The sequence below is a fragment of the Eleutherodactylus coqui genome, chromosome 9, assembly GCF_035609145.1.
Source record: "Eleutherodactylus coqui strain aEleCoq1 chromosome 9, aEleCoq1.hap1, whole genome shotgun sequence".
Taxonomy (NCBI): Eukaryota; Metazoa; Chordata; class Amphibia; order Anura; family Eleutherodactylidae; genus Eleutherodactylus; species Eleutherodactylus coqui.
In genome coordinates, this window is record NC_089845.1 from 30,678,468 (window position 1) to 30,705,807 (window position 27,340).

The 27,340-nt window shown below is 44.9% G+C and overlaps 1 protein-coding gene across 1 annotated transcript in view; it reads right to left on the reverse strand.

Annotated features, from left to right (window-relative positions):
- Positions 1-6,897: 6,897 nt before the first annotated feature.
- Positions 6,898-27,340, reverse strand: part of MYO10 (myosin X) — a 223,258-nt gene continuing 202,815 nt past the window's right edge. The window contains exons 30-41 of the mRNA XM_066579202.1: positions 25,928-25,983; positions 24,760-24,902; positions 23,318-23,512; positions 23,072-23,229; positions 21,710-21,833; positions 19,823-20,120; positions 18,287-18,494; positions 17,735-17,871; positions 15,334-15,454; positions 13,051-13,503; positions 12,642-12,833; positions 6,898-7,928 (exon numbers count right to left, since the gene is read on the reverse strand). Coding sequence (XP_066435299.1) covers positions 7,818-7,928; positions 12,642-12,833; positions 13,051-13,503; positions 15,334-15,454; positions 17,735-17,871; positions 18,287-18,494; positions 19,823-20,120; positions 21,710-21,833; positions 23,072-23,229; positions 23,318-23,512; positions 24,760-24,902; positions 25,928-25,983 — 2,196 coding nt within the window. The 3' untranslated portion in view covers positions 6,898-7,817. The remainder of the gene's footprint in view (positions 7,929-12,641; positions 12,834-13,050; positions 13,504-15,333; positions 15,455-17,734; positions 17,872-18,286; positions 18,495-19,822; positions 20,121-21,709; positions 21,834-23,071; positions 23,230-23,317; positions 23,513-24,759; positions 24,903-25,927; positions 25,984-27,340) is intronic.

The following is a 27,340-nucleotide window of genomic DNA, read 5'->3' on the forward strand; positions in this document are numbered from 1 at the left end:
AATGGTGCTATTTAATGTACCAAATAATGTACTGAAAAACGTTAAAAAAATTCCAAGTGGAATAAAAAGAAAAAAATGACATTTCGCCATCTTTCAGAGCGTCTTGTTTCTACGGCGCACAAACTGCAACAAAAATGATATGATAACTTTATTATATGGGTCAGTACGATTGCTACGATACCAAACTTGTGTAGTTTTTTTTAACTTTATTATTCTTTTTTTTTCAAAGACATTTAATTTTTTTTCAATTATTTTCTGCGGTCATCTTGTGCGCATAATAACTTTTTTATTTTTCCGTCGACATAGTTCATCGATGGCTCATTTTTTGCAGGATGTCCTGTATTTTCCGTTAGTACTAATTTGGAATATATACGACTTTTTGATCGCTTTTTTAGCATTTTTTTGTGGGAGACAGGGTGACTGAAAAAGTGCATTTCTGGCGTTCTTTTTTTTTTTTCGGACGATGTTCACCATGCGGGGTAAATAATGTGCTACTTTGATAAATCGGACTTTTACGGACGTGGCGATACCGAATATGTATTTTTATTTATGATTTAGATTTTTTAATTACAGATATGGCAAAAGGGGGGGTGTAATTTAAACTTTTATTACTCTTTTTTTTACAATTAAAAAAACTATCGATCTTTTTTTTACTTTCATTTTAAGTTCCCCTGGGGGACTACAACATGTGATGCTTTGATCGCTCTTGCAGTATGACGTAATGCTATAGCATTACATCATACTGGATTCTGACTGGCAGCCTATCAAGCCACCCCACGGGGATGGCTTGATAGACAATCTCCCAAGACAGCTCTGAGGCCTTTCAGAAGGCCCCCAGCTGCCATGACACCTGCACGGCTCCCCCGATCTCACCGTGGGACCCCCGAACATCGTTTGGGGGATTTAAATGTCGCTTTTAGAATTGACAGCGGCATTTAAAGGGTTAATAGCAGCTGTTGCCTGCGGGTGTCAGCTGTAGTAAACAGCTGATGCCCGCGCTCCGGATCGTGGCTGATCATGGAGGAGGAGGCACTGATGGGCTTGATTTGTGTCTATGACTTTTCCTGGTATGTTGATGTATTACACATGTTTTTAATTGTATTTGATTATTGTGGGTGTATCTTTGTTCCACTATTGGTTATTCTGTCTATGTACTCTACTGCTTAAATGTGGTTTGGTGTATGGTTAAGTTAGCTTGAAAAAGGCCTAATATGGCCGAAACGTAGGTTGCTTACTTTTTATTTTGACCATGGATTTATAAAGCTTTTTGCATCTTTTTTTTATCAAGAAATTGATTTTTTGCTCATGCTGCCACCATACTCAATTACATTCAATATTATCTCTAGAGGCTCAGTAGACTTCTGCACTGTTATATAACTGTATGCACTTCTTGTCACTGGTAAGGGTAATTACTCACTACGGCTCCCTCTTGTGGGGGGACTTTTTGGGGAAAACATTTATGCTCACTCACTCCCATGTGCTTCATATACGGTCCGGCGTTCTCTCCTTTTCCTCCATCTTCAGCTGCACAAGGGCTGATGGTGCCCTCATGTGCCTCTGTGGTAGCAAACCCTCAGGTGTGAGATGGGCACTCCTCAGCAGCCTCAAGGCGGACTCCGAACTCCACTCTGGAACCCAATCACTTATACTTATAGACTCATGCACTCCATGTCACATGACATAGCAAGATAGGTACACACAACATGCAACCAAACTTACAGCAATGATTTTAATGTATTTAACCCTTCAGACTCTGCAGCTGTGCAACACACATACAGAAAATTAGACATGACAGCTTTGCACAGTGCATCTACATAGGACAAACATGTATGACAATATGGAGGGGTCCAGAATGATGTTCTGGGACACTACAGTTTTCCCCCTACTTAAAAATAAGCCGACCCCAGCGCCTCTGAAACAGAGCGTATACATCCAGAGACGTGCCATCTTAAGTGTATTACTTCATTAATAGAGATGAGCGAGCGTACTCGGAAAAGCACTACTTGCTCGAGTAATTTGCTTTATCCGAGTATCGCTGTGCTCGTCCCTGAAGATTCGGGTGCCGGCACGGAGCGGGGAGCTGCAGGGGAGAGCGGGGAGGAACGGAGGTAAGATCTTTCTCTCCCTCTCTCCCGCCCGCTCTCCCCTGCTCCCCGCTGCGACTCACCTGTCAGCCGCAGCGGCACCCGAATCTTCAGGGACGAGCACAGCGATACTCGGATAAAGCACAGTACTCGAGCGAGTAGTGCTTTTCCGAGTACGCTCGCTCATCTCTATTCATTAACACTAGAAAGGTTCTGCGCAGTCGAGTATTGTGCAAGGCGAAACCTGTAAACACAATTACCAGCCTCTGGTTACCTATATCTAAGGCTTAACCCAACCCCAGTGTACTAGTGACTAAAGGAAGTGTCATTTTTGTGTAAGACTTTGGGTTTATGACAGCGCGTAAGAAAATTGTGTAGAATGTCTCTACCATGTAGGATATCTAGGAGGGGTCATAGTGCCCTGCATTGTGCTAGAGTGGAGCGAGATAAATATTGCAGGAGAGACAAGTGTGCCCCATAAAAATCAATGAACTCCATATTCCGAGCTTTGGCCATTCACAGTATAGTAATGTAACCAGAATATGATGTCTGTCGATCTATTAGCATCCGGGTTCAGCGGGCCCAAGGCCCAATGTGCCCAGTCTAATTTAAATTCCTTGCTAATAGGTTGGCACAAGATCATACTGAACAAGCCTTGTAGAGTTGGAACAAGACCAACTATTTTCGTAGCCTCAGAGAGCCCTCTAAGTCTAATGTTGTTGCTTCTATTCTGATTTTCCGCAGCATCGTGTAGATGATATAATTGTTTTATATGTTGTTCCTGAGCAAGATACTTGGCGGTTAGATCAGTGACAATATGAGTCAAGGAGTCTTGAGCATCAGTGAGGTCAGCAACTTTAGAAGTAATAGTATGTACATCCACCTTCAGAGAGCTGAGCTTGTTTATAGGAATTCTAAAGGCGTACCACAAAACTCTCCATTTCAGTTTTAGATTTTGTTGCCAGTCCCATTCTATATTTATATAAATGGCGGAAGGACTGACCCCTAAGATGCCTGAAGACCTGTCCAGATTATGTAGTGCCCATAGGGAAAGGAGGGAGAAAGTCATGTATGCAGGCGCCATTGCCACATGGCGGTAGGCTAGAGGACTCATCTGCATGTGCAGTGCCCCAACTGCAGTAATACCGCTCAACATATTAGTGGGGAATCTGACACAGTTAGGCTGTGGTAAGCCCTTACTTTTGTAATGATCCATTCCATTGTACCTCTCTGGTCGCTGTAGTAGTTGAGCGTCTGTCAGCTGAGGGAGGAGGACGAGCAATCCATGAAGCCAGGAGCTGAGTCCATGAGTGGCTACTCTGCTATGCTGGCCGACCTAGCAACTACTGCAGGAGAACATGTAAATCTGTTAGGACCCGGTGGATAGAGATGAGCGCCCATCTCACTGCTAGTTCGGGAATCCACAGGGGCCTAATCATGCTCCCCCTCCATGCTGCTCCCAGGGCCTACAGCAACGAAGTGTGCGGGCTTCATAGAATTGTAGAGTTGGATAGGACCACCAGGGTCATCTGGCCCCCCTGCTCAGTGCAGGATCACTAAAACATCCCAGATAGATATTTGTCCAGCCTTTATTTGAACACTTCCATTGAAGAACTCTACCATGGTAACCTCCCGTGGTAACCTGTTCCACTCATTGATCACCCTCACTGTCAGAAAGATTTTTAATTTGTGTCTCCTGCAATGCAACTGCACTTGGTTGATAGGTGCTTACTGCAGCTCAATGTCAGAAAGCTATCGGGGTAAATTTGGATTCAGAGGGAAGGTAAGTAACTGCGGTTAATGGGCCTTGTGATGGAAGCTCCTTCAAGTAGATGGTATTGCAAGCATATGCTCCCTCCTATTCCTTGCTTTCCAACTTTTTTTGAGTTCTTCCTTTTTTTACCAGTGGAGGTTATTTCACGTGGAAAGTGTTACCCTGGTGCTATACGTGTGGCGTTTCTTAAACTAGATCCTTGTTTTACACATGACAGGCCTTAAGACCTGAACAGATAGGTCAACCCCTGCCAAGTACCTGTTGGAGTTCAGGGTGCAGTCTGGCTTGGGGATCTCTGTACTGGTAGCTCGTACTGGGAAGGGGGTGCTACTATGGCCGTGTATTGTGCTCAATAGTAAGACTCCCCTCTTGTCCTTATGTTTGACACACAATATATTGTTACTGTGTAACGCTCGTCATTCACACCTTCAGAGTGATTGCTAAAGCCTAGGGAGGCTTCTCTGATTCTTTATTACAGTGCCATATTGTATAGCACTTCTGGAATAGAGCAACGTTGGTATAAGAATTATCCAGGTACGGGTGGTAGCCCTGGTATGGAAGTGGGTCTATTACACTGAAATGGTCTATTATGGGCCTGCCTTTATGTTTATTGAGATCATCACTAGGTGGACACTGTGTATTAGCACTACATGTAGGAATCTATGGAGTGCTTCAAAACGTGTGCTTGCCATGGGCACATGGAACATTGGGGTGTGGTATGAGATTTCCATGCTCCATTATGCTCAGCTTCTTTACTAGCCCCATGATTAATACAATATTACAAAATTTGACTATCTCCGCTGCTTCCATGAGGGTCCACTATATATATTTGGGCTTTTCTCTGATAAGGCCTCATGTCCACGGGCGGGTCAGATTCCGCATACTTTCGGGACCAATTCCTGCTTTGGTTTGTGCCTGTTCTACTCAAATTTCCCATCTTCTTCACTTTCTAACCTGTCTGCCCCGACCGCTGAAGTGATGCTGCAGACAAGCTACAAGGCATTTGTGGATTTTAAATGGGTTGTCCCATCCATGAGTTGTTCCATATCTACAGGATAGGGGATACCTTGCTGATCAGTGGGGGTCTGACTCAGCATTCGCTCACTTATTAGCTGATTAGCATCCCATTGTAGCAGAAATATGGGGAAGGTTCGGTCCGGAGGAGATAACAAATACCTGTCAGACAATGATAGGGAGTGCTGGATTGGTTCTGACCCTATATGCAATTGTTCAAAGGAAGTACATGCGCAGTACAGATTATGCGATGACATGGATCCCGTGACCTTTCTGCAATTATGTGTGCAGAAGGGCCGCGGGCTGGACAGCTCCCATTGACTTCAATGGAAGCCGTCTGCATGGAATCTGGCTCAGTATAGAACATGCTGCAATTTTTCCACCGCGAGTGGAAAATCACAATTGATTTCCGCTGGTGGGCAGGAAAACGCTTTTCCATAGCGTGTTATGGAAGGTATTTGCTGCGGAATCCGAAGGTGGACGCCCTCTCCAGATTCTGCAATGCAAATCCACCCGTGTGCAGGCAGCCTTAACGTCATTAGACACTAGTAGCAGCGCTTTTGCATACAGGTATCACCTTGGAAGACAAACACTTTATCATGTTAAATGTACCAGTTTTCAGACATAAAAAAGTTGCGAAGTTTGAAACAAGCCATATTTGTGAAAAAAGTGATGACCATTTTCATTTTCTGCCACCCTACACACTTTCCTAGGAAACTAATGGGACTTAATGAGATGGCGCGTGGCCACCCACAGCCTGGAAATGTGCTATGCTTTATACCAAAAACTATGATGGAAATCCACACAAGCTCATAGATGGCATCCGTTTGTGGTGCACGAACAATTCAAGATGCACCAATTTCCTTCAGCAAGCTGCAAATTAAAGGGCTTTTCCAAGACTAAACTATTGATGATCTATCCTCGGGAAAGGATAGTGTGATTGTTCTCAGTGGGAGAAAGTAATTTGGTAGATATGATACCTTTTAGAATACATGAAAAAGTTATGAATACTTAACCTGTAGGTGTCTGCTGCTTAGGACCCTCGCCCATAGGTCTGTGACATCACGTTCATCGGTCACATGGCCTGACAGCGGATCAATCCTATTCAAGTGAATGGAATTAAAAGGCTTTTACAGGTAGCGCCCGTGATCACGGAAGCCGTTGCTCTGACCCCAGCGTAATGGCCGGCGCTTGTAATTTCAGGTGCAACTCTCATTGACATCACTGGGACCCTAGCCCAGCATATGTCCCATTGATTTCAATACGAGCTACACTTGCAATTACACAGGGCTCTAAGTAGCAACTTCTGCCCCTAACCCCATGTATCCTGGCTGTGACAGCGGGCGCTATCTGGAAAACCCCTTTAAGCTGTAATACCAAGCACAGCCACTATACAATGTACGACGCTGTGCTTGGTATGGACTAAAGCAGCCGCAGCGCTCACCTGAGCACCAGTCACTTCAATCAGCTGATTGTTGGGGATCTTGAGCAGCGGACCCCTGTCAATCAACTAGGTCCACCAGAAGATGTGCAGCTGACCAGTGAGCCTTTTTGTCCTAAAAAGCCTTGAACAACCGACGAAAAAGGGTTTGCTTATTCATCGGCTCTTTAGATGGACCAGTGATCAGGCCAATGAACGGATGATTGAGGATGGCTGGATCAGGCTGTGTAAAAGGCTTCTTCTTATCACTTATAGAGTCACTGCACACGCCTCACCTTCTTCCAGAAAGTATATCCAGCTAACGGCATGTTTAAAGCCAATGGTGCAGAGTGCTGAGGCAGCAGAAATGCAGTCCTAAGCGCTCGCTCATGACCTGAAGGTTGCAGGTTCAAAGCTTGGTTCAGGTAGCCGGCTCAAGGTTGACTCAGCCTTCCGAGGTCATTAAAATGAGTACCTAGCTTGCTGGGGGGGTAAAGAGATGATTGGGGAAGGCAATGGCAAAGACAGTCTGCCAAGAAAAGGTCACCTTACCATTATATGGATGACAAACCCCGAACTCCACAGAAGTATATAAATCACACCAATTCACATTAAATACAATAGTTTATTGTCAAGAGTTTATATTACAATGAAGCAATTCTTTGAACATATAAGCCTTTCCATGGCAGAATAGAGATTTGGATTTTCCGACACAAACCACAAGGTGGTGAAATACTTTGCTTCATATTAAAACTTTCCATAGAAAAATAAAGCGCCGACATTTCCCTATTTACAAGCACTTGAACAATGTTAATATGGCAAAATGTATCAAGTAAAGAAAATGTTTGTAGCGCAAGTGCGAGTGACATAAAGTATCTTCTTAGTAAGGCCCTTTATAAATACTGTACTCTCTAGTCGCTACGTCACCTCTTCATTTACCATACAGCAGTCGGGGGGGATGGATACTGGCGACAGAAGAAAGGCATACAAAATGGTCAAACCGACATTGTAACATCCAGAACCTCGGAGCTCCGACACAACCGACTCTATGCACCATGTAGAAGCGATCAGTATAACTCTACACACAACATTGCACATTAACATTCCCTTCCATCCAATGCCGGGAATAAAAAAAGAATCGACATGATTGACACAATCACACACAAAAGTAAAGCAAAATGACAAAGTTGCATCATTAATGGGTCCTGGGGAAGGCCGCCTGCAGCTATCAAATACTCTTCTTCAGGAACCTGGAGGGCAGTTTTTCAATATGGAGGCATGTGGGGTATCCGGTTTAAAGGCACATCAGTCTGTATTCAAGGCAGGATCGTATAATCTAAGGCAATGGTCACTGAGAAGCAATACACTTTGGGATCTTGCTGTCATTTCTAATGGTTTAGGCACTGCGTCATCCTGACTGCCATGACAGCCGGGATATCAGACGAGAAATAGTCAGCTATTACTGAAGCACCAATGAGGTTGAGGTCTGCGCTATGGTCAGAGAGGATATGTGTGAGCACAGGCTTCACCTAGAGCTTCCCTGACTGCCGTGGCTACTCTCTGACCGTGTGCTGCTGTATCTCTTCTTCACTATCATACTGATGTACGCCTTCATCAGCTTCGCAATATCAACCACCTACAGCAAAGAGACAAAAGATAATAATGAGGTTATTGTCACAAATCTACACAGATTCTCATCGGAAGTCCAAAAAATATTTGTGGTTACTTTATGCAGCAAACAACAGAGGTGAAAGCAGAGACAATGACAGAAAATATTCCTAACTGTGAAATACGGCCATTCTCCATGTACAAACAAGACAGCTGATTCTAAAGTCACCTGAAAGGTAAGTTACACTTTAAGGAATCACCATGTAATGTGCTGCATCTGTCTGTTGGAGGCCAAGATATTTGTGGTGGTTGATACAGTGAACTACATGATCCATCCAATTATTCTTCTCTCCTTCTTATGTCTGTAAAACCTTCCCAACGGCTCTTGGTATACACTATGCTGACAAAAGTATTAGGACCCCCACCAATCCTGTGCTGTCAGACGAAGGGGATCTGCAAATCGATGTGTGTGCATTAGGTATAAAGGAGAGGATCACATATCATATCCCAGTACAGAAACCATCAGATGCCATCAGGTGTACAGCTGATAACGGGGTCTGGTGGGGGGATGTCACCAGGTGTAGAGCTGAAAATGGGGTCTAGTGGGGGGATGTCACCAGGTGTAGAGCTGACAACGGGGTCTGGTGGGGAGATGTCACCAGGTGTAGAGCTGACAACGGGGTCTGGTGGGGGGATGTCACCAGTTGTAGAGCTGACAACAGGGTCTGGTGGGGGGATGTCACCAGGTGAAGAGCTGACAATGGGGTCTGGTGGGGCGGGGATGTCACCAGGTGTAGAGCTGACAATGGGGTCTGGTGGGGGGATGTCACCAGTTGTAGAGCTGACAATGGGGTGTGGTGGGGGGATGTCACCAGGTGTAGAGCTGACAACAGGGTCTGGTGGGGGGATGTCACCAGGTGAAGAGCTGACAATGGGGTCTGGTGGGGGGGGGGGTGTCACCAGGTGTAGAGCTGACAATGGGGTCTAGTGGGGGGATGTCACCAGGTGTAGAGCTGAAAATGGGGTCTAGTGGGGGGATGTCACCAGGTGTAGAGCTGACAACGGGGTCTGGAGGGGAGATGTCACCAGGTGTAGAGCTGACAACGGGGTCTAGTGGGGAGGATGTCACCAGGTGTAGAGCTGACAATGGGGTCTGGTGGGGAGGATGTCACCAGGTGTAGAGCTGACAATGGGGTCTGGTGGGGGGATGTCACCAGGTGTAGAGCTGACAACGAGGTCTGGTGGGGGGATGTCACTTGAGCAAGCAATCAGTATGGGACATCACAGCTTTTGGACCTTCCAGAGTCCACTGTTGGCCATATTATTGGGAAATGGAAACCATCCGGTGTGTGCGGTGCTGCTGCGTTCAGGGAGACCTTGTAAACTGACAGAACGCGGACAACAAAGCCTTGTACGAGATGTGAAGACGTCACACACATCATCTGCCCTCGCTCAGGAGGTCTCACAGGCCATTGGAATATACATTAACATTAGAACTACTTGTAGGGTGGGTAGTGCATGCGAAGGATTACTATGGATGAGCGGCTGCACACATCACGGTAGTGAATGCACAGCGGCGCCTGCAATGGGGCTTAGAGTAAATGAGTGGAAACAAGTGTTGTGGACAGCTGAATCACAGTACACCATCTTCCGATCGGATGGCGGCACTTGGGTGTGGAGGTTGCCTGGAGGGCGGTTTCAACGAGACTGCTAAGTCCTAACAGTTAAGTTTGGAGGAGGTTCCGTTATGGTGTGTGTGTGGGGGGTTCTATTGGGAAGGAAAAGGGCCATTGGTTATAGTGAAGTCCACCCTCAACGCAATGAGTAGAGACATTCCGGACAATGTGGCATCACCTACCCTGTGGCAATACTTTGGTACAGCTCCGTGTCTACCAGCATGACCGAGCACCATGTCATACGGCATGCAGTGTGGGAAGCAGAACATCTGCAAAATTAATTGGCCGCCCAAAGTCTAGATCTCATTACCATTAAGCATCCTTGGAACGCACTAGAAGGCCATATCAGTGTGCCCAACACGCCCATCATCCCCCACATCACTATCTGAAGCTCTTCTAGAGGAATGGAGTCAAATCCCTCCAAACATCTATGAAGTTTGTGGAAAGCAGCCTAGAAGAGTTATTGCAGTCATTGAGGCCTTGAAAAGTGTGAATAAAATCAAATTTCATTACCTTTTCTGTGTCCCAATACTTCTATCAACATAATGTATATAGTGGCATAACTTTAACCCCTTAAGGACGCGGCCCTTTTTTTCCCCCATTTTAGTTTTTTCCTCCCCCATTTTAAAAAATCGTAACTCCTTTATTTATCCATCGACGTCGCTGTATGAGGGCTTGTTTTTTTGCAGGGCGAGTTGTATTTTTGAATGGTACTATTTAAAGGGGTTGTCTCACGGCAGCAAGTGGGGTTATACACTTCCGTATGGCCATATTAATGCACTTTGTAATATACATCGTGCATTAAATATGAGCCATACAGAAGTTATACACTTACCTGCTCCGTTGCTAGCGTCCCCGTCTCCATGGTTCCGTCTAACTTCGGTGTCTTCTTGCTTTTTTAGACGCGCTTGCGCAGATGGATCTTCTCCCTTCAGCTGGTCTTGGAAGCATCGGCATTTTGGCTCCGCCCCCTTGTATGCGTAATCGCGTAGCTCCGCCCCGTCACGTGCCGATTCCAGCCAATCAGGAGGCTGGAACCGGCACAAGTCATGGGGCGGAGCTACGCGATTACGCATACAAGGGGGCGGAGCCAAAATGCCGATGCTTCCAAGACCAGCTGAAGGGAGAAGATCCATCTGCGCAAGCGCGTCTAAAAAAGCAAGAAGACACCGAAGTTAGACGGCACCATGGCAACGGGGACGCTAGCAACGGAGCAGGTAAGTGTATAACTTCTGTATGGCTCATATTTAATGCACGATGTATATTACAAAGTGCATTAATATGGCAATACAGAAGTGTATAACCCCACTTGCTTTCGCGAGACAACCCCTTTAATGTACCAAATAATGTACTGCAAAACTTTTAAAAAATTCTAAGTGGAGTAAAAAGGAAAAAAAAAATGTTGCCATCTTTCGCTGCGTCTTGCGTCTACGGCGCACAAACTGCAACAAAAATGACATAACTATTCTGTGGGTCGGTACGATTGCTACGATACCAAACTTAAAGTTTGGTATCGTAATTTTTTTTTTTTGCTGGACTATTTTTTTTCAAAGATATTTAATGTTTTAAAATTATTTTTCTCCCGCCATCTTCTGCGCGCAATAACATTTTTACTTTTCTGTCAACATAGCTGTGCGAGGGCTTATTTTTTGCGGGACATCTTGTAGTTTGCATTGGTCCTCTTTTGGAACACATACGACTTCTTGATTGCTTTTTATTGCATTTTTTGTTAGAGACAGGGTGACCAAAAAAGCTAATTTCTGGCGTTCGTTATTTTTTTTTCTGACTATGTTTATGGTGCGCGGTAAATAATGTGTTACTTTGATAGATTGGACTTTTACAGACGTAGCGATACCAAATATGTATTTTTAAAAAATAATTAGTAAATCTTTATTGTTCTTATTTTTACTTTTTTTTTAGTCCCCAGAAGAGACAACAACTTGCGATGCTTTGATCACTCCTGCAGTATGATGTAATGCCATAGCATAATTGGGCAGGCAGTCTATCAAGCCACCCCATGGGGATGGCTGGATAGACTGGCTATGACACCCGCACGGCATTCATGCGATCTCACCGCGGGGGAGCCGTACAGTACCCCATACATTGTTCGGGGGATTTAGATGCCGATGTCAGAATTGCCGGCGACATTTAAAGGGTTACCAGCTCCGATCAGCTGCGCAGCTGATCGGAGCTGTTGCTACTGGGTGTCAGCTACAATAAACAGCCGGCGCCTGTGCTGTATGAAGGAATACTACCCAGCGATCTCTCTTCATAATACCCTGACGCTGTGTAAATGTACGCTCTATAGCGGGAAGAGATTAAGCTCCTAGGCCCCAATGCCAAGTTTTTACACCACCACCACCAACTATGTGCCATTTAGAATACCATTGTTGTCTCAAATACCCCTGTCTCGTCACTCGATACCACGTACGGCTCTGTACATCTCATTCCCGGTACAGCAGCTAAATCCCATTTACAAGGATGAGACTGAGCTTCTCTCAGGCCACGGGAGGAAGGAATGTGATATCACTGGCCTGAGAAGAGGCTACAACGCTCCCCCGAGTGCTGCTCTCTTCACACATCTGATCAGTGGAGGTCCTGAGCCTCGGACCGCACACCATTTAGACATTGATGACTTATCCTGAAGATATCGGCATGAATACTGGGGTCTCGGAAAACCCAACTGAACAAAACCTATTTTTTTACATAACTGTGAATGACAGGACCCTGCGGCCCACCCATAGCATAAACATGAGATAACTTGGAGGAGGACAGAGCAAGAATCTAACTGAAAGTATGAAAAAAGCTCCATCACATCAGCTTACATGATGAAGATTGGGAAACTGTTGACGAAGAATTAATTTTAGTTTGTGCTTCTTCATTCCTTCTTATAGGGTATATAAAAATTACATATAGAGTATCATTATAATGTCACAGCTTTACCAACAGGTTTCTATAGGGCTGCAGGCGAACGAGCCGGCTATAATGGAGAATGACAGCATGACCTAAATAAATACAAACAACATAATAGTGAATGTGACATTTAGTACACTGGGTTTACGTACCGCACTCGTTTCAAACAGAAGCTCCCGCTCATCCACGACTATCTTGTAAGTGTTGGCAAATGGAGCACCAAAAGAAAGGATATGTTCATAGTGAAACACTTCCAAAGGTCTTCCTTCACCTCTTTTGTAGACCGAGACCGCTTCAACGCTCACACCAAGCCACAGTTCTTGAGGAAATCCGCCTTCTTTACACTGTAGAAGGTACATACATACAATACTTGTTAGAATGTAGTAGGGATCTGCGGATCTGGCAGCAGTTTGGGACGGGGACTGTTACCATCTCCCATTCTGATATCCGGAAGTAAAGAAACCCTTTACTAGCAGTGAACATCTATTGTGCCTAACCAGCATACCACAAAGAACACCAAACCGCTTCATTTGATAAAGACCATAAATACAAGTGTCTTACCTCAACATCAAACAGTGTTGACCCATAACCAGGCCATTCTTTTATCAGGGCCATGTATTTGGTCATGCACAGTTCTGGAGTCATTCCCTGGAGTTTCTTCCACTTGTCAATGATATTGGTCCTGGTTGACATCACTTCTTCCTTAACCCACATATCCAACATCTGGTCTTCTTCTACCTTCTGTTTACTCACAGAGCCACTTCGGAAGCTTCTTCTTAAGGTTCCTTCCAAGAAACTAGACCTCTTCCTCTCAGATCTTTCTGTTGGTGAGGACACTTTGGTAGACTGGGAAATTCGAGACTTGAGTTTGTGAACCGGGTAAAACTGTTCCATCTCAGGTATAGTTGTGTGTGGGCTGTGGTCTCCTTGTGAGTACTGTAACCTTAGGGCAGCCAGAACCTGTAGAGTTTCTTCTGGTGCGGGATAGTGGCCCCGAATAACGGTTTCATGCGCCTGGGAAAAAGTAAAATGGTGTAAAGTGAAGTTCACAACTTTCTTGCAAGTGCATGTTACTAGTCCTTAGGCTCTGTTCACAGCTGTGCCAGCAGGCTGCATTTGTGGCTCCGGACAGATATATCCCAAAATCCTGGATGAAATAGAGCAGCATGGTGGAGGGCATGATGGAAGCCGAACAGACCCCATTATACTCAATGGGGTCTATCAGGCACCCTTTGTTTCCATCATAGGACAGAACCAGCTTTCCATTTTCTGGCTTCCATGATGGAGCAAAAAAATAGAGAACTGAAGGGAATGTGAACAGAGCCCTAGATATTTGTGCTCTGTATTACATATCTACCGTATTGCTATAAAGATTTCTCTACTGCAATATAAACAAACATGAAACAAAAGTGTGAGGTGAGAGGCTTCTCTTTAACCTTTTAATGCTCCATGATGTACAGTTAAGTCATGGAGTTTTGGGGTTTGTATGGAGTGGAATTGGGGGTCGATCCCACTTCAAACAATACAGGTGTCGGCTGTCTTTGACAGCCAACCCCTGCCCGCAACAGCTACGATCAGTGTAAGCTTTGAAATGACATTGCAAATTAATACGGCAGCATTTCAATACCCCAATCAGAGTTCTGGGGTCTCGAATGTTCCCCGTTTACTGCAATGAGATTACAGGGTGCCATTTGGTTGCCGTGACACCTGGGGGCCTTCTGAAGGCTTGTAGGGCAGCCACTGCCTATGAAGCCGTGCCTGTGGTGTGATAGATTGCCTGTCAGGTTACAGTATAATGTATTACATTATACTGTAGGAGTGATGAAACCATCGTAAGGTCTTGTCCCCTATGGGGCCCAAAAAAATAGTTAAAATAGAGTATGACAAGTCCTATAACTTATTTCTAAAAAAAGGTAAAAAAAAAACCTTTTCCCATATTTAAAATAAAAAAACTGAGAAAAGAAACCAAAACATATTCGTTCCAAACAGTGAATGTTGTCTGAAAAAAAAAAATTTGCATCAAAATTACACTTTTTTTAATCTCCACAACTCGAAGAATGTAATCAAAAGTGCTGAAACAGTTATATGTACTCTGAAATGGTACCAATAGAAACTACAGGGCGTCCACAAAAAACAAGCCTTCATACAACTAGATGGACAGAAAAATTAAAAGTTTATGGCGGTCAGAAGATGTCGGCAGAAAATAACTTAATTTTTTTCCAAAAATATTTTATTTTTTAAAGTAGTACAGCAAAAGAAAAAAAAAGCGATATAAATTTGCTGCCGTAGTAATTGTACTGACCCTAGAATATAGTTATCAGTCATTTTTGCTGCATCGTGTACGCCGTAAAAACAAGACCCCCTCAAAGATAGCGGGATTTAGTTTTTTTTTTCATTTCTTTCCAGTTTTTAAAAAAGTTTTTCAGCATATTACACGGTATATTTAATAGTGCCATTGAAAAATACAAGTGGTCCCGCAAAAAACAGGCATCTACATTCATGGATAAATAAAAGAGTTATGATTTTTTAAGTGAAGAGGAAAACCGAAAAGGAAAAAAAGAATGTAAAAAAAGAGCCGCGTCATTAAATGGTTAACCCTTTCCAATCCAATCTTGAATTCAGGGTTTTCTAAAAGGCTTTCTCTTTTTGCTGTTATATAACGGTTATATAAAGCCAGTGTGTGTGCGCCAGAGAGGCTCCAACAGCAGAGTGGCTGGCAATAGACGGTAAGAATACCCTGCTGGACGTCTTTTGACATTAGAGCTGTACAAGCTTCAATCAGAATGTAAGAAGACGTCAGACAGTGGATTGGAAAGGGTTAATAAGTGGTCACATTAATCTTACCTGTTCAAACATAAATGCGTATTCAACACTGTCTCTTGGTACGTGGTCTGTGTCTAAGAAGCAGTACAGCTTAAAGTAGAACTTCCACTGTCTGTCCCCGGCTTCTGCACTTGCTGCAAACCTTTGAGAGACAAAAACCACATTCTAAGATCCCTGCTGAATCTCTGGCCACGCCTATAAGTACTAATATATGATGGAATGATGGAATTACAGCTCAGCCATCGAGTGGCACCAGGAACAGAGAAGCAAAGCTTCCAATAGGAAGGTATAACAGAGAGGTCAACCTGTGGGGGGCAGAAAACAGCAAATTGTTGATTGTCATAAATAAGGGCAAACTCAAGTGTTGGTAAAGCTGGCTGCCAGCTCAGCTGACCGCAGGGGTAGGAAGTACTGGTGCCAAAAGCTAGGGGTGGAAAGAAATCCTCTGGTGACACCAAACTTCCCAGCCAGGGGCGCAGAACAACTTGGAGAAGGTGACCCTCATAAACCGGATCATGTGTCTGGCCATAAACATATCGCATGATTTCAAGAATGTCCTCCTCTATTTTTGATATATTATATATATTGTTTCATGGGGTTGTTGCTAATCAGCCTCAATATTAGCGATTTTCTCCTTAATGTCCAGAAGTTGTTCATATTTTATAATCAGTGTTATCAGTCTTAGAGAACAGTCTGATCATATCTGATTCCACTTGGAGGCAAAACTGAAGTATCGTTTTTGGATTTACAATTTAGTGAGGTCTGTGATGTCATCTGTACTTCCACTTCCAGAACACCTGGTTCGGGTAACCCTACTCTACATGCGTCTAGTGTGACCTCATTCACTCTGTCCAATGCGGTACCTGTAGGTGAATGTATGCCAGCTCCTCGGAATTGTTCAGACAACAAAGAATATTAACGAGAGCCGCGGGGTATCAGTTCTCGCGCGAGTCAACGTGGTTATTGGAGCTGGATGTTGCACTTACAGGGAAAACATCCCCCTGTAGTGGCAATAGTTACTGGCAGAGTCGATCAGGGCTAGGACCCTGCAGCTCTACTGTAACAGGGAATATTCGGTGATCATGTGATCGCTGGGTCACATAGTGAATGTAAAACTTTCACTTTTTAGTACATAGGAGAAGAAGTTAATACGGCTTCTTCCTTCTCCTTTGGGTCCGCAGCTGTGCTGGCAGCTGAAGTCCCGACCTGCTTGATTGTAGGAGCAGAGGCTTTAATCCTGAGCTGTATTTTTTCTATTGGCTAGAATTAAAGCCCAGGATGAAGTCCCGTATCTTTACCACGCTTGGTCCTTAAGAGGTTGAAGCTAGTTCTGGCAATCAGAGATTTTTCATCAACAAGTACATAAATTGCTATACTGAATTCGTGATTTATTGCATTGTCTGAGTTACGTCAAGAAAGCTACAGACACTGCGGCACCCGGCAAACGTTACTACTGACCACGATCATATGGTCAGGAGCTTCTCAACACCTTATTTCACAACATAATCCGTCTATTAAGTTTTCTGAGTCACGGAAAAATGTAAAGGTCACAAAGAGACTATCTAGTAAACCGTGAGGCCTGTTGGATCCTGCGCCTGCAGACCGCCGCTGCATGAGGTTTACATTTAAAAGGGATTTATTGCCATATTATTAGCACCTCTATGATATTTAGCGCAGTTCACATACGGCATAAGAGGTTTTGTCTGTAACGTCATTTTATTATTAGGTTTTGTTTGTATCATGCCTTTCATTATGCTAATTAATACTGAGCTTGCATATTGTGATGTAATTGGATAACAGTCTTTTTCATGGTGTTACAATTATGGATATGACTTGCTATGACTAAGGACGCTTGGTTGTTTTTTTTTTCATTGTCGCTCCGGTTTTATGATTATGTCTGGTGATATTTAATAAAGCCGGGACTTCCTGGTTGATGGACATTTTTGCTATGATGATTACAGGCTCTTGTCACACAGTTATAATAAGGGAGATCACAGCTCATCCTCTTGACTGCGCAATTATGCTCTACAGCTTATTTAAGTGGATATAGACTACAGAAGATAATGCCAGTGTCTTCCCAGCAGGCAGAGATGGTACTAATTCTAGTTGGTCATGTGATGTTGTGCTGATTCGTCATGGGAATGTTAGCAGAGTATAGAGAAAGTGAGCAGGGAGAAATCTCAGCATCAAATTGGTGACAGATAAGTATCAGACAGGAGGCTGCACTGCATGGAAGTGACTGGAATACACAGGAGACCTCCAGAACGTGACAGACAATCAGGTGAGGGGTCCAGGGATAGAGAATGTGTTTTCGCTGGAGTGGCCCTTTAATAGAAAATACATCCGCATACTGGATGTATGATGATCAGAGAGGTTTCGCATATTTGAGATCACTAGTGAATGTTGAACCGGTTACACCTACCTTTCAAATTTAGCCAGTACATCTGCCACAACCGCTCTGCTTTCAATGGCTTTCTCTATGGACCCATTGTACTCAAAGAGGGCAAACATATTCCTGCTGTCTTCCATGGCCAGGCCCCGGATCAATTTCTCTACAACCTGCAAAGAGACAATTGGTTTTCCCCATGAATGTTCATACATTACAATGTAGCCACTCATGGGTAACAATGGGTAAGTATCTAGTACATGGTTGGGCCAAGTTCTATAGAGCGGCTATCAGAGGGAGGAAGAGAACTGGCATATGAACATTGCTGCCCCAGTGGGTTGGCCCCTTTAAGAAGGCAATTAAGTATAATACTATAAATTTGCTCCAAACAATCAACCGATTTGACAATTATCTAGCATTTCACATTGTTTATATAGCAACCAATCAAGTTTTTACTTTCATTTCCAAAGAGCCTATAAATAATGGAACGTGGTTGTTGGTCGCGGAGGACAACTGGTCCAACTTTTTTCTCTACTATTTTTTTAACTCCTCCCTGTCCATAATGGTCCATCAATGTCTAAGTCTCACCTCGCCGGCTGTGGTGTGGGAGGTGATGGTGATCTTGCAAGCCCCTCCTCCATGGCAATATACTGTGGTTGTAACTTCCTGCCTCTTGATTAAGGCTTCAATTTCGTCTCGAGATGGTACAAACTCCCTGCATTTGGTTCTTTTCAATGATTCGTAGACAAACACGGCGTACCTTTCCATCTCTGAGCCTTGGAGCTGTTCACGGATTCTACAAATGTAGAATAAAAGGGAACCATAAGAAGCGTCAGCTGGTTTACTTACATCAAGGAAAACATTAGGTGAAGCCATATTTCTAGAGATCAATCAGTCCATCCTAGATAGTGTACAAGCCTCCGCAATGACAGCTTCTGTTATCTAATATGTAGTATTTCACATACTGGTAATAGCAGCAGGACTCTCCTTAAATGGTGGGGTGATCACCTGCTGAATACTTTGTGGCCATCCGTCACCTACCGTATCAGCGAGCTACAGATATGTCTTCCTACAGCCTATAGACTTTACAAGCTGACCGTATAGGAGACAAAAGGTGTCCAAACTTGCCAGTTTCGGCTAAGAACATGATGGGTTTGGAGGCTCTCGACTGTTCCTCAGTGACGGATGTCGACGGAAGGACATATCATGCATGTTTGATTTCAGCAGGCCTCCCGCAGGAGATAAGTCAGCGCCATAGACACCCGGTACTAAGTTATTCTCATTTCCTCACTCAAGCAGGTACGTTTGGCTAAGCCTGCACATTTATGATGTCATTGGAAACAGATGTCGGACATTAGAGTGTTTAGCTATTGTATGGCCAGCAATAGGAGAACGACAGACTATTATTAATTTCCATTGACTTCAAGGAAAAGCAAAGGGAATTTAATTCCCTTAGGACTCATGTCCATGGGCAGATTTGATTTGCAGAACCCGCACGGGACACCCATGTGGGAGATCCGTAAATCAAGCCACCCATAGGGATGCATGGGTGTCCGCAAATCAATTTTCCATCACTTGGTTCAGAAAACAAATCGCAGCATGCTCCATTTTTCTGCAGATCCCGCAGGGACAGCTTCCACTGAAGTCAATGGAAGCCGGCCGATCCGCGGCACGTCCGCGGATCTGGTGGGAAAGCAGGAGATTTGAAAAAAAAAACAAACTGTACTGCGCATGTCCAACGGCGAGCCGCGAGGACCATGCGCAGTACAGAGAACCCAGAAGTGGAGGGGTCCACGCGGATGCTGGGAATCCCGCTCCTGGGGAAATACAGGTATATAGGGCTCACCATCTGCAGGCAGGGCTGGATTCCGTGCTGGATTCCGATGACCGATGAGCATAAAGTGACCGATTACCATTTGTTGTGCGGACGATGTATCACTTATAGACCAAATGATTATCGTTCACTTTCCCTAAAAGCGCCCTAAGACCGCCGCACTCACTCATCTGAAGGATTAGACGCTACATCAAGTAGTTGTCAACCTCGCATTATCTATAGTCCCCTACTGCCAAGTTCTACCTAGATTCTATCACTTAGCACTCATCACAACTGCACTTCTATCTCACCTCTTCAGATGGAACTTGAGATACTTCAGAATACCGCGACTCGGTGGGAAGGTGCAGCTCAGACAAGTGAGGATCTGCCAGTGATACAGGTTGCCAGTGCTGCCCGGATGTAGAGCTTTGTTGGTCTGTTTAATGAGCTGACAGTACATTTCATCCCTCAAGGGTCGTAAATCGTGGCCGGTCTGAAGAATCCCCTGGATTATGGGGACCGGATCAGAGACAGACTCAAGCTGCTGCAAGGAATTGAAGATCTTGATGGCTTCGTCCTGGAGTGTTGTGTAGCCTTTGTCTTTTAACACTGTAACAAGGAATTACACGGCTGATTAATTCTCCAGCGGATCTGATAATATTCCCACCATAATGGAAGCTTAAATAAACCTAATTAAAAGCCTATTCTATGTAATTACATAAAGTGCTCTGCTGACACTGAGATAACGCTACGATGGAATAGAACTCAGAGATAGTGCGGGGCCAGTGTGTGGTAAACTGGAATCTGACGGTCACCCATAACCTGCATGTAATGTGTAACCATCATGGTGCAAAGCAGTAGTTCATTAGTCCCTTTTACACACAACGATTATCGTTTAACCCTTTCCAATTCACTATCTGACTTCTGAAGACATTATGATTTAAGGCTATACAGCTCCGATGTTGGAAGACGCCCATCGGGGTTCTCTTTCTGTATATTGCCAGCGTCTCTGCTGTCAGAGCCTATCCAACGTGTCACCTCATGCAGTACTGGCTTTATGCTGAGCATTTAAACTTACAGATAATCACTTGAACTCATCTCTATTTCCCTAAGTAAACTCTGTGTATGTTGTTTGCTAAGGCGGGCGTGTGTTTATGTGAGGAAAACTGGCTGGCAGGATTTTAAATTAGTGTGGAAAAAAAGCGATTGTCTTCTGCTGGCATGAGTAAACTAGTTATTGTGTTTTATCCGCTCAAAGACTGAACAAAAGCCATTTGAATAGAACGAATAGTAAACTACCAAACGACTATTTTTATGCAAGCTGAAAAAAGGTCTTTTTCTTTTACGTTTTTTTCACACTATTTAAATTTTTTTATTTTTTTTTACATTTTTTGTCCCTGAAGGGGACTTGAACCATAGCATCCCCGGATTGCAGAATTACTGCAATGCATTTTCGCTCACGATACCACTCATAGGCCATGGCAGGCCCGGACAGCAGTGTATGAAGTCGCAGATGGCCGATGTCACAGAGGAAGCAGGTACCGTCTATGAACCCTTTACATGCCACGATGTACATTGGTCGGGTATCTAAGGGGGTTAAGAGTGATGTTATCATCGATACCTGCAGTTGCAGCAAGGCGCTGGCTATGAGTCACTGCAGGATGGTGCAGGCTCACTTCTGAGTAAGCAACAGCCACAAGATGTAAATTTACAGTCCTGTTGCGTTAACTACCACGCTGCCAGGACATAAGCTTACGTCTTGTGGAGTTAAGGGGTTAAGAGGGGCTGGACGTCTATCTTGAGCGTTATATCACTGATTACTTCAGAAGGGTCGGTGATTCGGGGATTATTCTGATTGCCAGACTGGAGTCAGGAAGGAATTTTTTGCCCTAAATGAGAAAAATTGGCTTCTACCTCATTGGGGTTTTTGCTTTCTTCTGGATCAACATTGGGGGGTAATAGGCTGAACTGGATGGGCATATAGCTTTTTCAGCAAGCATACTATGTGACTGTCAATCACTGATCAGATCGCCTCCTCCTAAACTAAGCAGGGATTTAAATGAATGAAATGCAAGTTACAAAGAATCTTCTCCTGCAAATCTAAATCTCACTTTGCTGAATTCCTCCTGTTCTACAACACTTGTGATGAGATTGTACAGATATACATGTATACACCACACAGATATGAAGTGACGTACAGTTTAAGTTGATGTCTCCATAAGGCAGCGGCAGCAGAGGAGAATGCAAAGGGTGATGAGTGTAACGAAGAATTGGGTTCCTTCTGTATATTTGCTCCACAACCTCGTTATTCAGGCAGTTCTCCTGAAAGAGAATACAAAGTTGCAATTACATAGAGATCGGGGCGAGGTCCAACAATGGTCAGCAATGAAAAGTTTAGAAGTATTGCATCATTTATAGCGCTATCATCTTTTTCATTGTGGTTAGTAAAATCTATTCTCAAGGTTCCACATTCATGCTCCTGTCTAGTGGCCCAGCACAAGCTTTCCTGGCCCCCTCCATAATGCCATACATGTAATGTCTTGTGTTGGTGCGCTGTGCAAAATGTCTTGTCATTCTGTTGTGTGTTGTTGCACAGCTGCAGCATGTGATGGGTTAATGTCTGCAAAGCATGAGCTGTCTGTGTGTAACGTATCAATTTCTATCCTGTCACGTGGTATGAGAGAGGCTATAAATGTGAGTGCTTGAGAGTGGGAAGAGAGTTCCATGTCTTCAGGGCTGGTAGTCGGGAGGTCCAGCTACATGGAGCACCTTCAGCCCTCATGTAGTGAAGCATGGAAGAAGAGGAGAGGTTTCCCGTCGTGGATGTATTTGTGAGGAGAAGAGGAGTGAGTCCCCCCTGAGAGGAGTGAGAGCAAGAGCAGTTGTGAGCAAGTGCGCATCAGGGCCCAGTGCAGAGGTACTCAATTATCTGTTTTACACACTCGTGTGTCCTGACGTCTGGGACTACCTGGTGGAGGTACTCTATAGTCATTGGTCACACTCAAGCGTCCGTGAGTCTGAAACCCGCTGAATGAAGGTACGCATTTTTAATTAGCCACGCACGTGTTAATCTGAAGTCTGGGTCACCGTGTGGAGGTACTACTGTCAAGTTTATTGAATTGCCTGCACTGACTGTTCTTCAAAGTGTGCCTTGTATTGCTGAAGTTTTCCAGTAAAGTTATTTCCAGGCCCTGGCTGTTCCCATGGACCTGAGGTATTTAAACTGTCTGGTTCATTTATTTTCCCCGCCGATGTTCATGCCGGGGGTACCGGAATGGTGGCATCACCTGTGACAAATCTCTCTACACCTGTGATTCTGTTTATTGGGCATCCCCATGCCGGGGGTGTCCAGAAGAGGCCCAGCGCTGCCCTGGCCTTCGCTATGTGAGTCCCTCCGGGAGGGAGCGTGGTAAGTGCCGCCGTGACAAGCCAGCATCTTGTCCTCCCAGCTCCTCAGCGTATGCCATGTGTCCGGGGTCACCCTACAGAATGCTGCACCTATATCATCGGCAAGCACCGCCGGCTTTAGAGCCACCAGTTGCTGTTATTTCGATGCTCACCTTGATGTCCTGTATGAGCTGCTGTGTTGGGGTGTCTATAGGCGCCTTCGTGTCGATGACATTCTGAATAGCACTGGACCACCTTGTAGCTTCGTTTAAGAGCTTGGTGTAAAGCCAATAGCAGTGCTTGCGTCCGTAGACGATGACATTCCAGTATCCTGTTAAAGAAGTGAACGTGGTCTAGTCATACATGTATATATATTGACTTCTCATACGTCAGAGGTAATAGAAGGAAGGATTAATCACCGGTTTCCTTAAAGATTTTCTCCTCCGGTTGCACCACAGAGCACAGACTGTTGAGGACCAACGTGCCCAACTTAATGGCATTCTTCTCAGAGTTCTTGTAATAGTCCAGGGAATTATGGGTAAGGACAAACCAACGCTTCTTCAGCTTCAGTGAAGACATCTTAGGACTATTCTTCACTTCCTTGTGCAGCCAACCTATAAAATAATATTAAACCAAAGTATGAAATACAAAATAATGTCCATTGTAGTTGTGGTTAGATTATGCTGTGGTGACACTTATGCAAATAATAATAGGTATAATAAAAAAAAAAAAAAAAAAGTAATTTTATATATATATAAAATAGAGATGAACACTGCGCTGTGATTGGCTGTTTTGAGCATTAAGAACGTCTTATGGTGGACAGTTTTGCAAAATGAAAAGGATGATTTTCTGTATCTATTGATGTTACATAAATGTATCTGGGAGTAATGAGGGCTTCATATCGGGAGGATCATCTGTAATAACCTCACACAGGCGTTTGGCAGAGTGCGGACCCTCTGCGGTATATACAGTAGCTGCAAAGTAGATGACATTTTCATAATCGCCTACATGCAAAAAAATCTGCACAAAACCGCCACAGAAATTGCCACGGAGTCTGGAATATACATGTCAATGTCACCCCCGGATACGCTGCGGAGTCCGCCTCTTCTAGATGAGGGTGGGAATTCCGCACTAAAATCCGTACTTCAGTAAAGGCCCATTTAGACACAACGATAATCGCTCAAAAGAGGTCTTTTGAGCGACTTTTGAGCAATAATCGTTGTGTCATTTACAGTGCAAGATGATCACTCAGGATGAGCGATTACCTTGCGCTGCCAGCGGAGGATGCAGAAGACAAGCGGGGTGTCCCCGCTTGTCTTCAGCATCCAGCTGTTTCCCGCTCCGAGCGCCCAGCTCCTATTCAGCCGAGCGCTTGAAGCGGAGCATGCAGAAGACAAGCTGGGTGTCTCCGCTTGTCTTCTGTATACAGCTGTTCTCCGTTCGGAGCGCCCGGCTGTTATACAACTGGACGCTCTGAGCGGAGGATGCAGAAGACAAGCGGGGTGTCTCCGCTCGTCTTCTGCATCCAGCTGTTCCTCATTCGCAGCGCCTGGCTGTTATACAGCCGAGCGCTCCGTGCGGAGTATGGAGAACAGAGCTGGACCGCTCTGATCTTCATACCCAGCCTGTCATCAGGGAGCAGGATACAGCTGAAACAATATATTCCGCTGTGATTCCCTGATAAGGCTCATGGTCAGCACGCTGAAAGACAACGATGAGCGACGGCTTAACGAAAACCGAACGATGTCAGTGCAGTTACACAACGATTATCACTCAAAAGACGGCTTTTGGGCGGATTTTGAGTGATGATCGTTGTGTCTAAATGGGCCTTAAGGTGTAATAAACAGAACTTGCTTCTCACCTCGAACAATAAATTCCTGCCCTTCCACCCGGGTGTCGCCCTTCGACCTCTGCAGTAAGGTTATCCAGTGATGCATTTCTTCCGGGGTGTCGGAGTTACAGTGAAGGACACGATTTGCAGTGATGATTACAAACGAATTTGGTCTGAATTTGGTAAAAAAAGGGGGAAATGCTGTTACATTATATACACAACAGCCGATGACCCCCGGATTATCTACCATCATTGTGCAGGTCAGTACATAGTAGATAAGTGGGGGTTCGCATTTCATTCTTGTCTACTAACTCTACCGCAATGAGCCTTTATACGGACACTTGTTTATCTGCTCTTTTCTACAAGCCGATGGCAGCTGTATTGGAGATACATGAGTGCTAGGCCTTATTCACACAAGCCTTTTTACCACCGTGACCATCGGAATCATTGGATTCTAATGCATTCATTCGCATGGCCAATTATTAGCCACGTAAAAACAACCAGCCGCGATAATAGGACATCGCAGCCAAATACGCCGGCCGATGTTTTGACACAGATGGAAATGATAGGTCTTGCACTATCTTTCGACCACAATCAGCCAACAGCTCCCTTAGGCTACTATGAGAGCTGCCAGCAAAGGGAGGGGTAGGGAGTTTAGAAACGGCTAGCTCTGATCAACCATGTCAGCTGGCTCTATTGAGTCAGTTGAAGAATTTCTCTCGGTCGAGGGAATTTTTGTGAACGTGTGAGAAAGCAGGAGATTTAGCCTCCACCTGGTTGCGGCTTTCTCTCGCTCATGAGATTTTAGTCTACGATGCAGACGAAGATCGCAACGCCCATGTAAAAGAGGTCTTAATATGATGGTTTGCCTCTAATACAGCCTTACGATGATCGGTGGCTGATCTCTCATATCAGGAGAGGCGCTACTGAGAAACTTTACATCTGCATTCAGGAGGCAATCAGCTGGTTGTTTGTAGTTTTACACAACCAGAGGACTTGGAAAATGACCATTCTAGCAAACGTTCATGCCCAGATGATGGGTCGTGTAACCTTCTACATAAATGCAAAGTGCTTGGGAATATGATGGTGCTATATACATATATATATATATATGACCCGCACAATCATTACATATTTTCTGTGCCATTTTTGAAGGGTTCCTCTGATTTGGTTATTAAGAGTGGCTGTAAGGACTTACCTATCCGGGTTATCAGAAGCACAGACAGAATCGATCAATCCAACATCCAAAGTTCCCTGTAGAGAGGAAACATCTCAGTTACCAAGTACAACAGCAAATATCTGTCCACGGGGCCAGTCTGCCCAACTGAGTACCAAGGGAATCCTACAGTGGACCAAGGTCTGTCTACGGGGCCGGTCTGCCTGAGTACCAAGGAAATCCTACAGTAGACCGAGGTCTGTCTACTGGGCCAGTCTGTCCAACTGAGTACCAAGGGAATCCTACAGTGGACCAAGGTCTGTCTACGGGGCTGGTCTGCCTGAGTACCAAGGAAATCCTACAGTAGACCGAGGTCTGTCTACTGGGCCAGTCTGTCCAACTGAGTACCAAGGGAATCCTACAGTGGACCAAGGTCTGTCTACGGGGCCGGTCTGCCTGAGTACCAAGGAAATCCTACAGTAGACCGAGGTCTGTCTACGGGGCCAGTCTGCCCAACTGAGTACCAAGGGAATCCTACAGTCGACCGAGGTCTGTCTACGGGGCCAGTCTGCCTAACTGAGTACCAAGGGAATCCTACAGTGGACCGAGGTCTGTCTTCGGGGCCAGTCTGCCCAACTGAGTACCAAGGGAATCCTACAGTGGGCCGAGGTCTGTCTACGGGGCCGGTCTGTCCAACTGAGTACCAAGGGAATCCTACAGTGAACCGAGGTCTGTCTATGGGGCCGGTCTGTCCAACTGAGTACCAAGGGAATCCTACAGTGGACCGAGGTCTGTCTTCGGGGCTGGTCTGCCCAACTGAGTACCAAGTGAATCCTACAGGGGGCGAGGTCTGATAGAATGAGCCCCAAAGGTCCAAGCAGCCCTATTTGGATCCAGTCATTTGTCACTTTCGATTCCACCTTGATGATATGTATTTTGTGTGATAAGAACAAGATGTACATATATTCTGCGTAGATGGAGGGTCGGTCATTTCCTCTGGGAGGGGGGGGGAGGAACTTTAGTTTTGTGTGTTCTCAGACTGTGATTAAGTACATACTAATTGCCTCATAATAATTGTAGAAGCTATACTGAGCTATAAAAGATCCCTAAAAGCTTTCCTCTCGCATCTGGACAACATTCTGTCTGAGGACCGCAGGGCCGGGGGTTCTACTGCCTGCAGTTCTTCTCTACCCTCCTTCCCATCTATAGATTCCAGGACCCAATTTTGGCCGTTCAAGATGGCAGATGCGATCTTCAGACTGACTAGTCTCCACAGCGCACTGATAGTGTTAGACTACCAATGCAATGCAGCTGCTCTCCAATTGGCCAGAGCTGTTCACATGATCATCACTGGTCAATAGGAGAGGATTGCTCAGTCTACATTAGGCACCGAATTCTTCTGACCATAAGGCCAGGCTCACACAGGTATAAGATTACATTGTAATATGCGTGCGC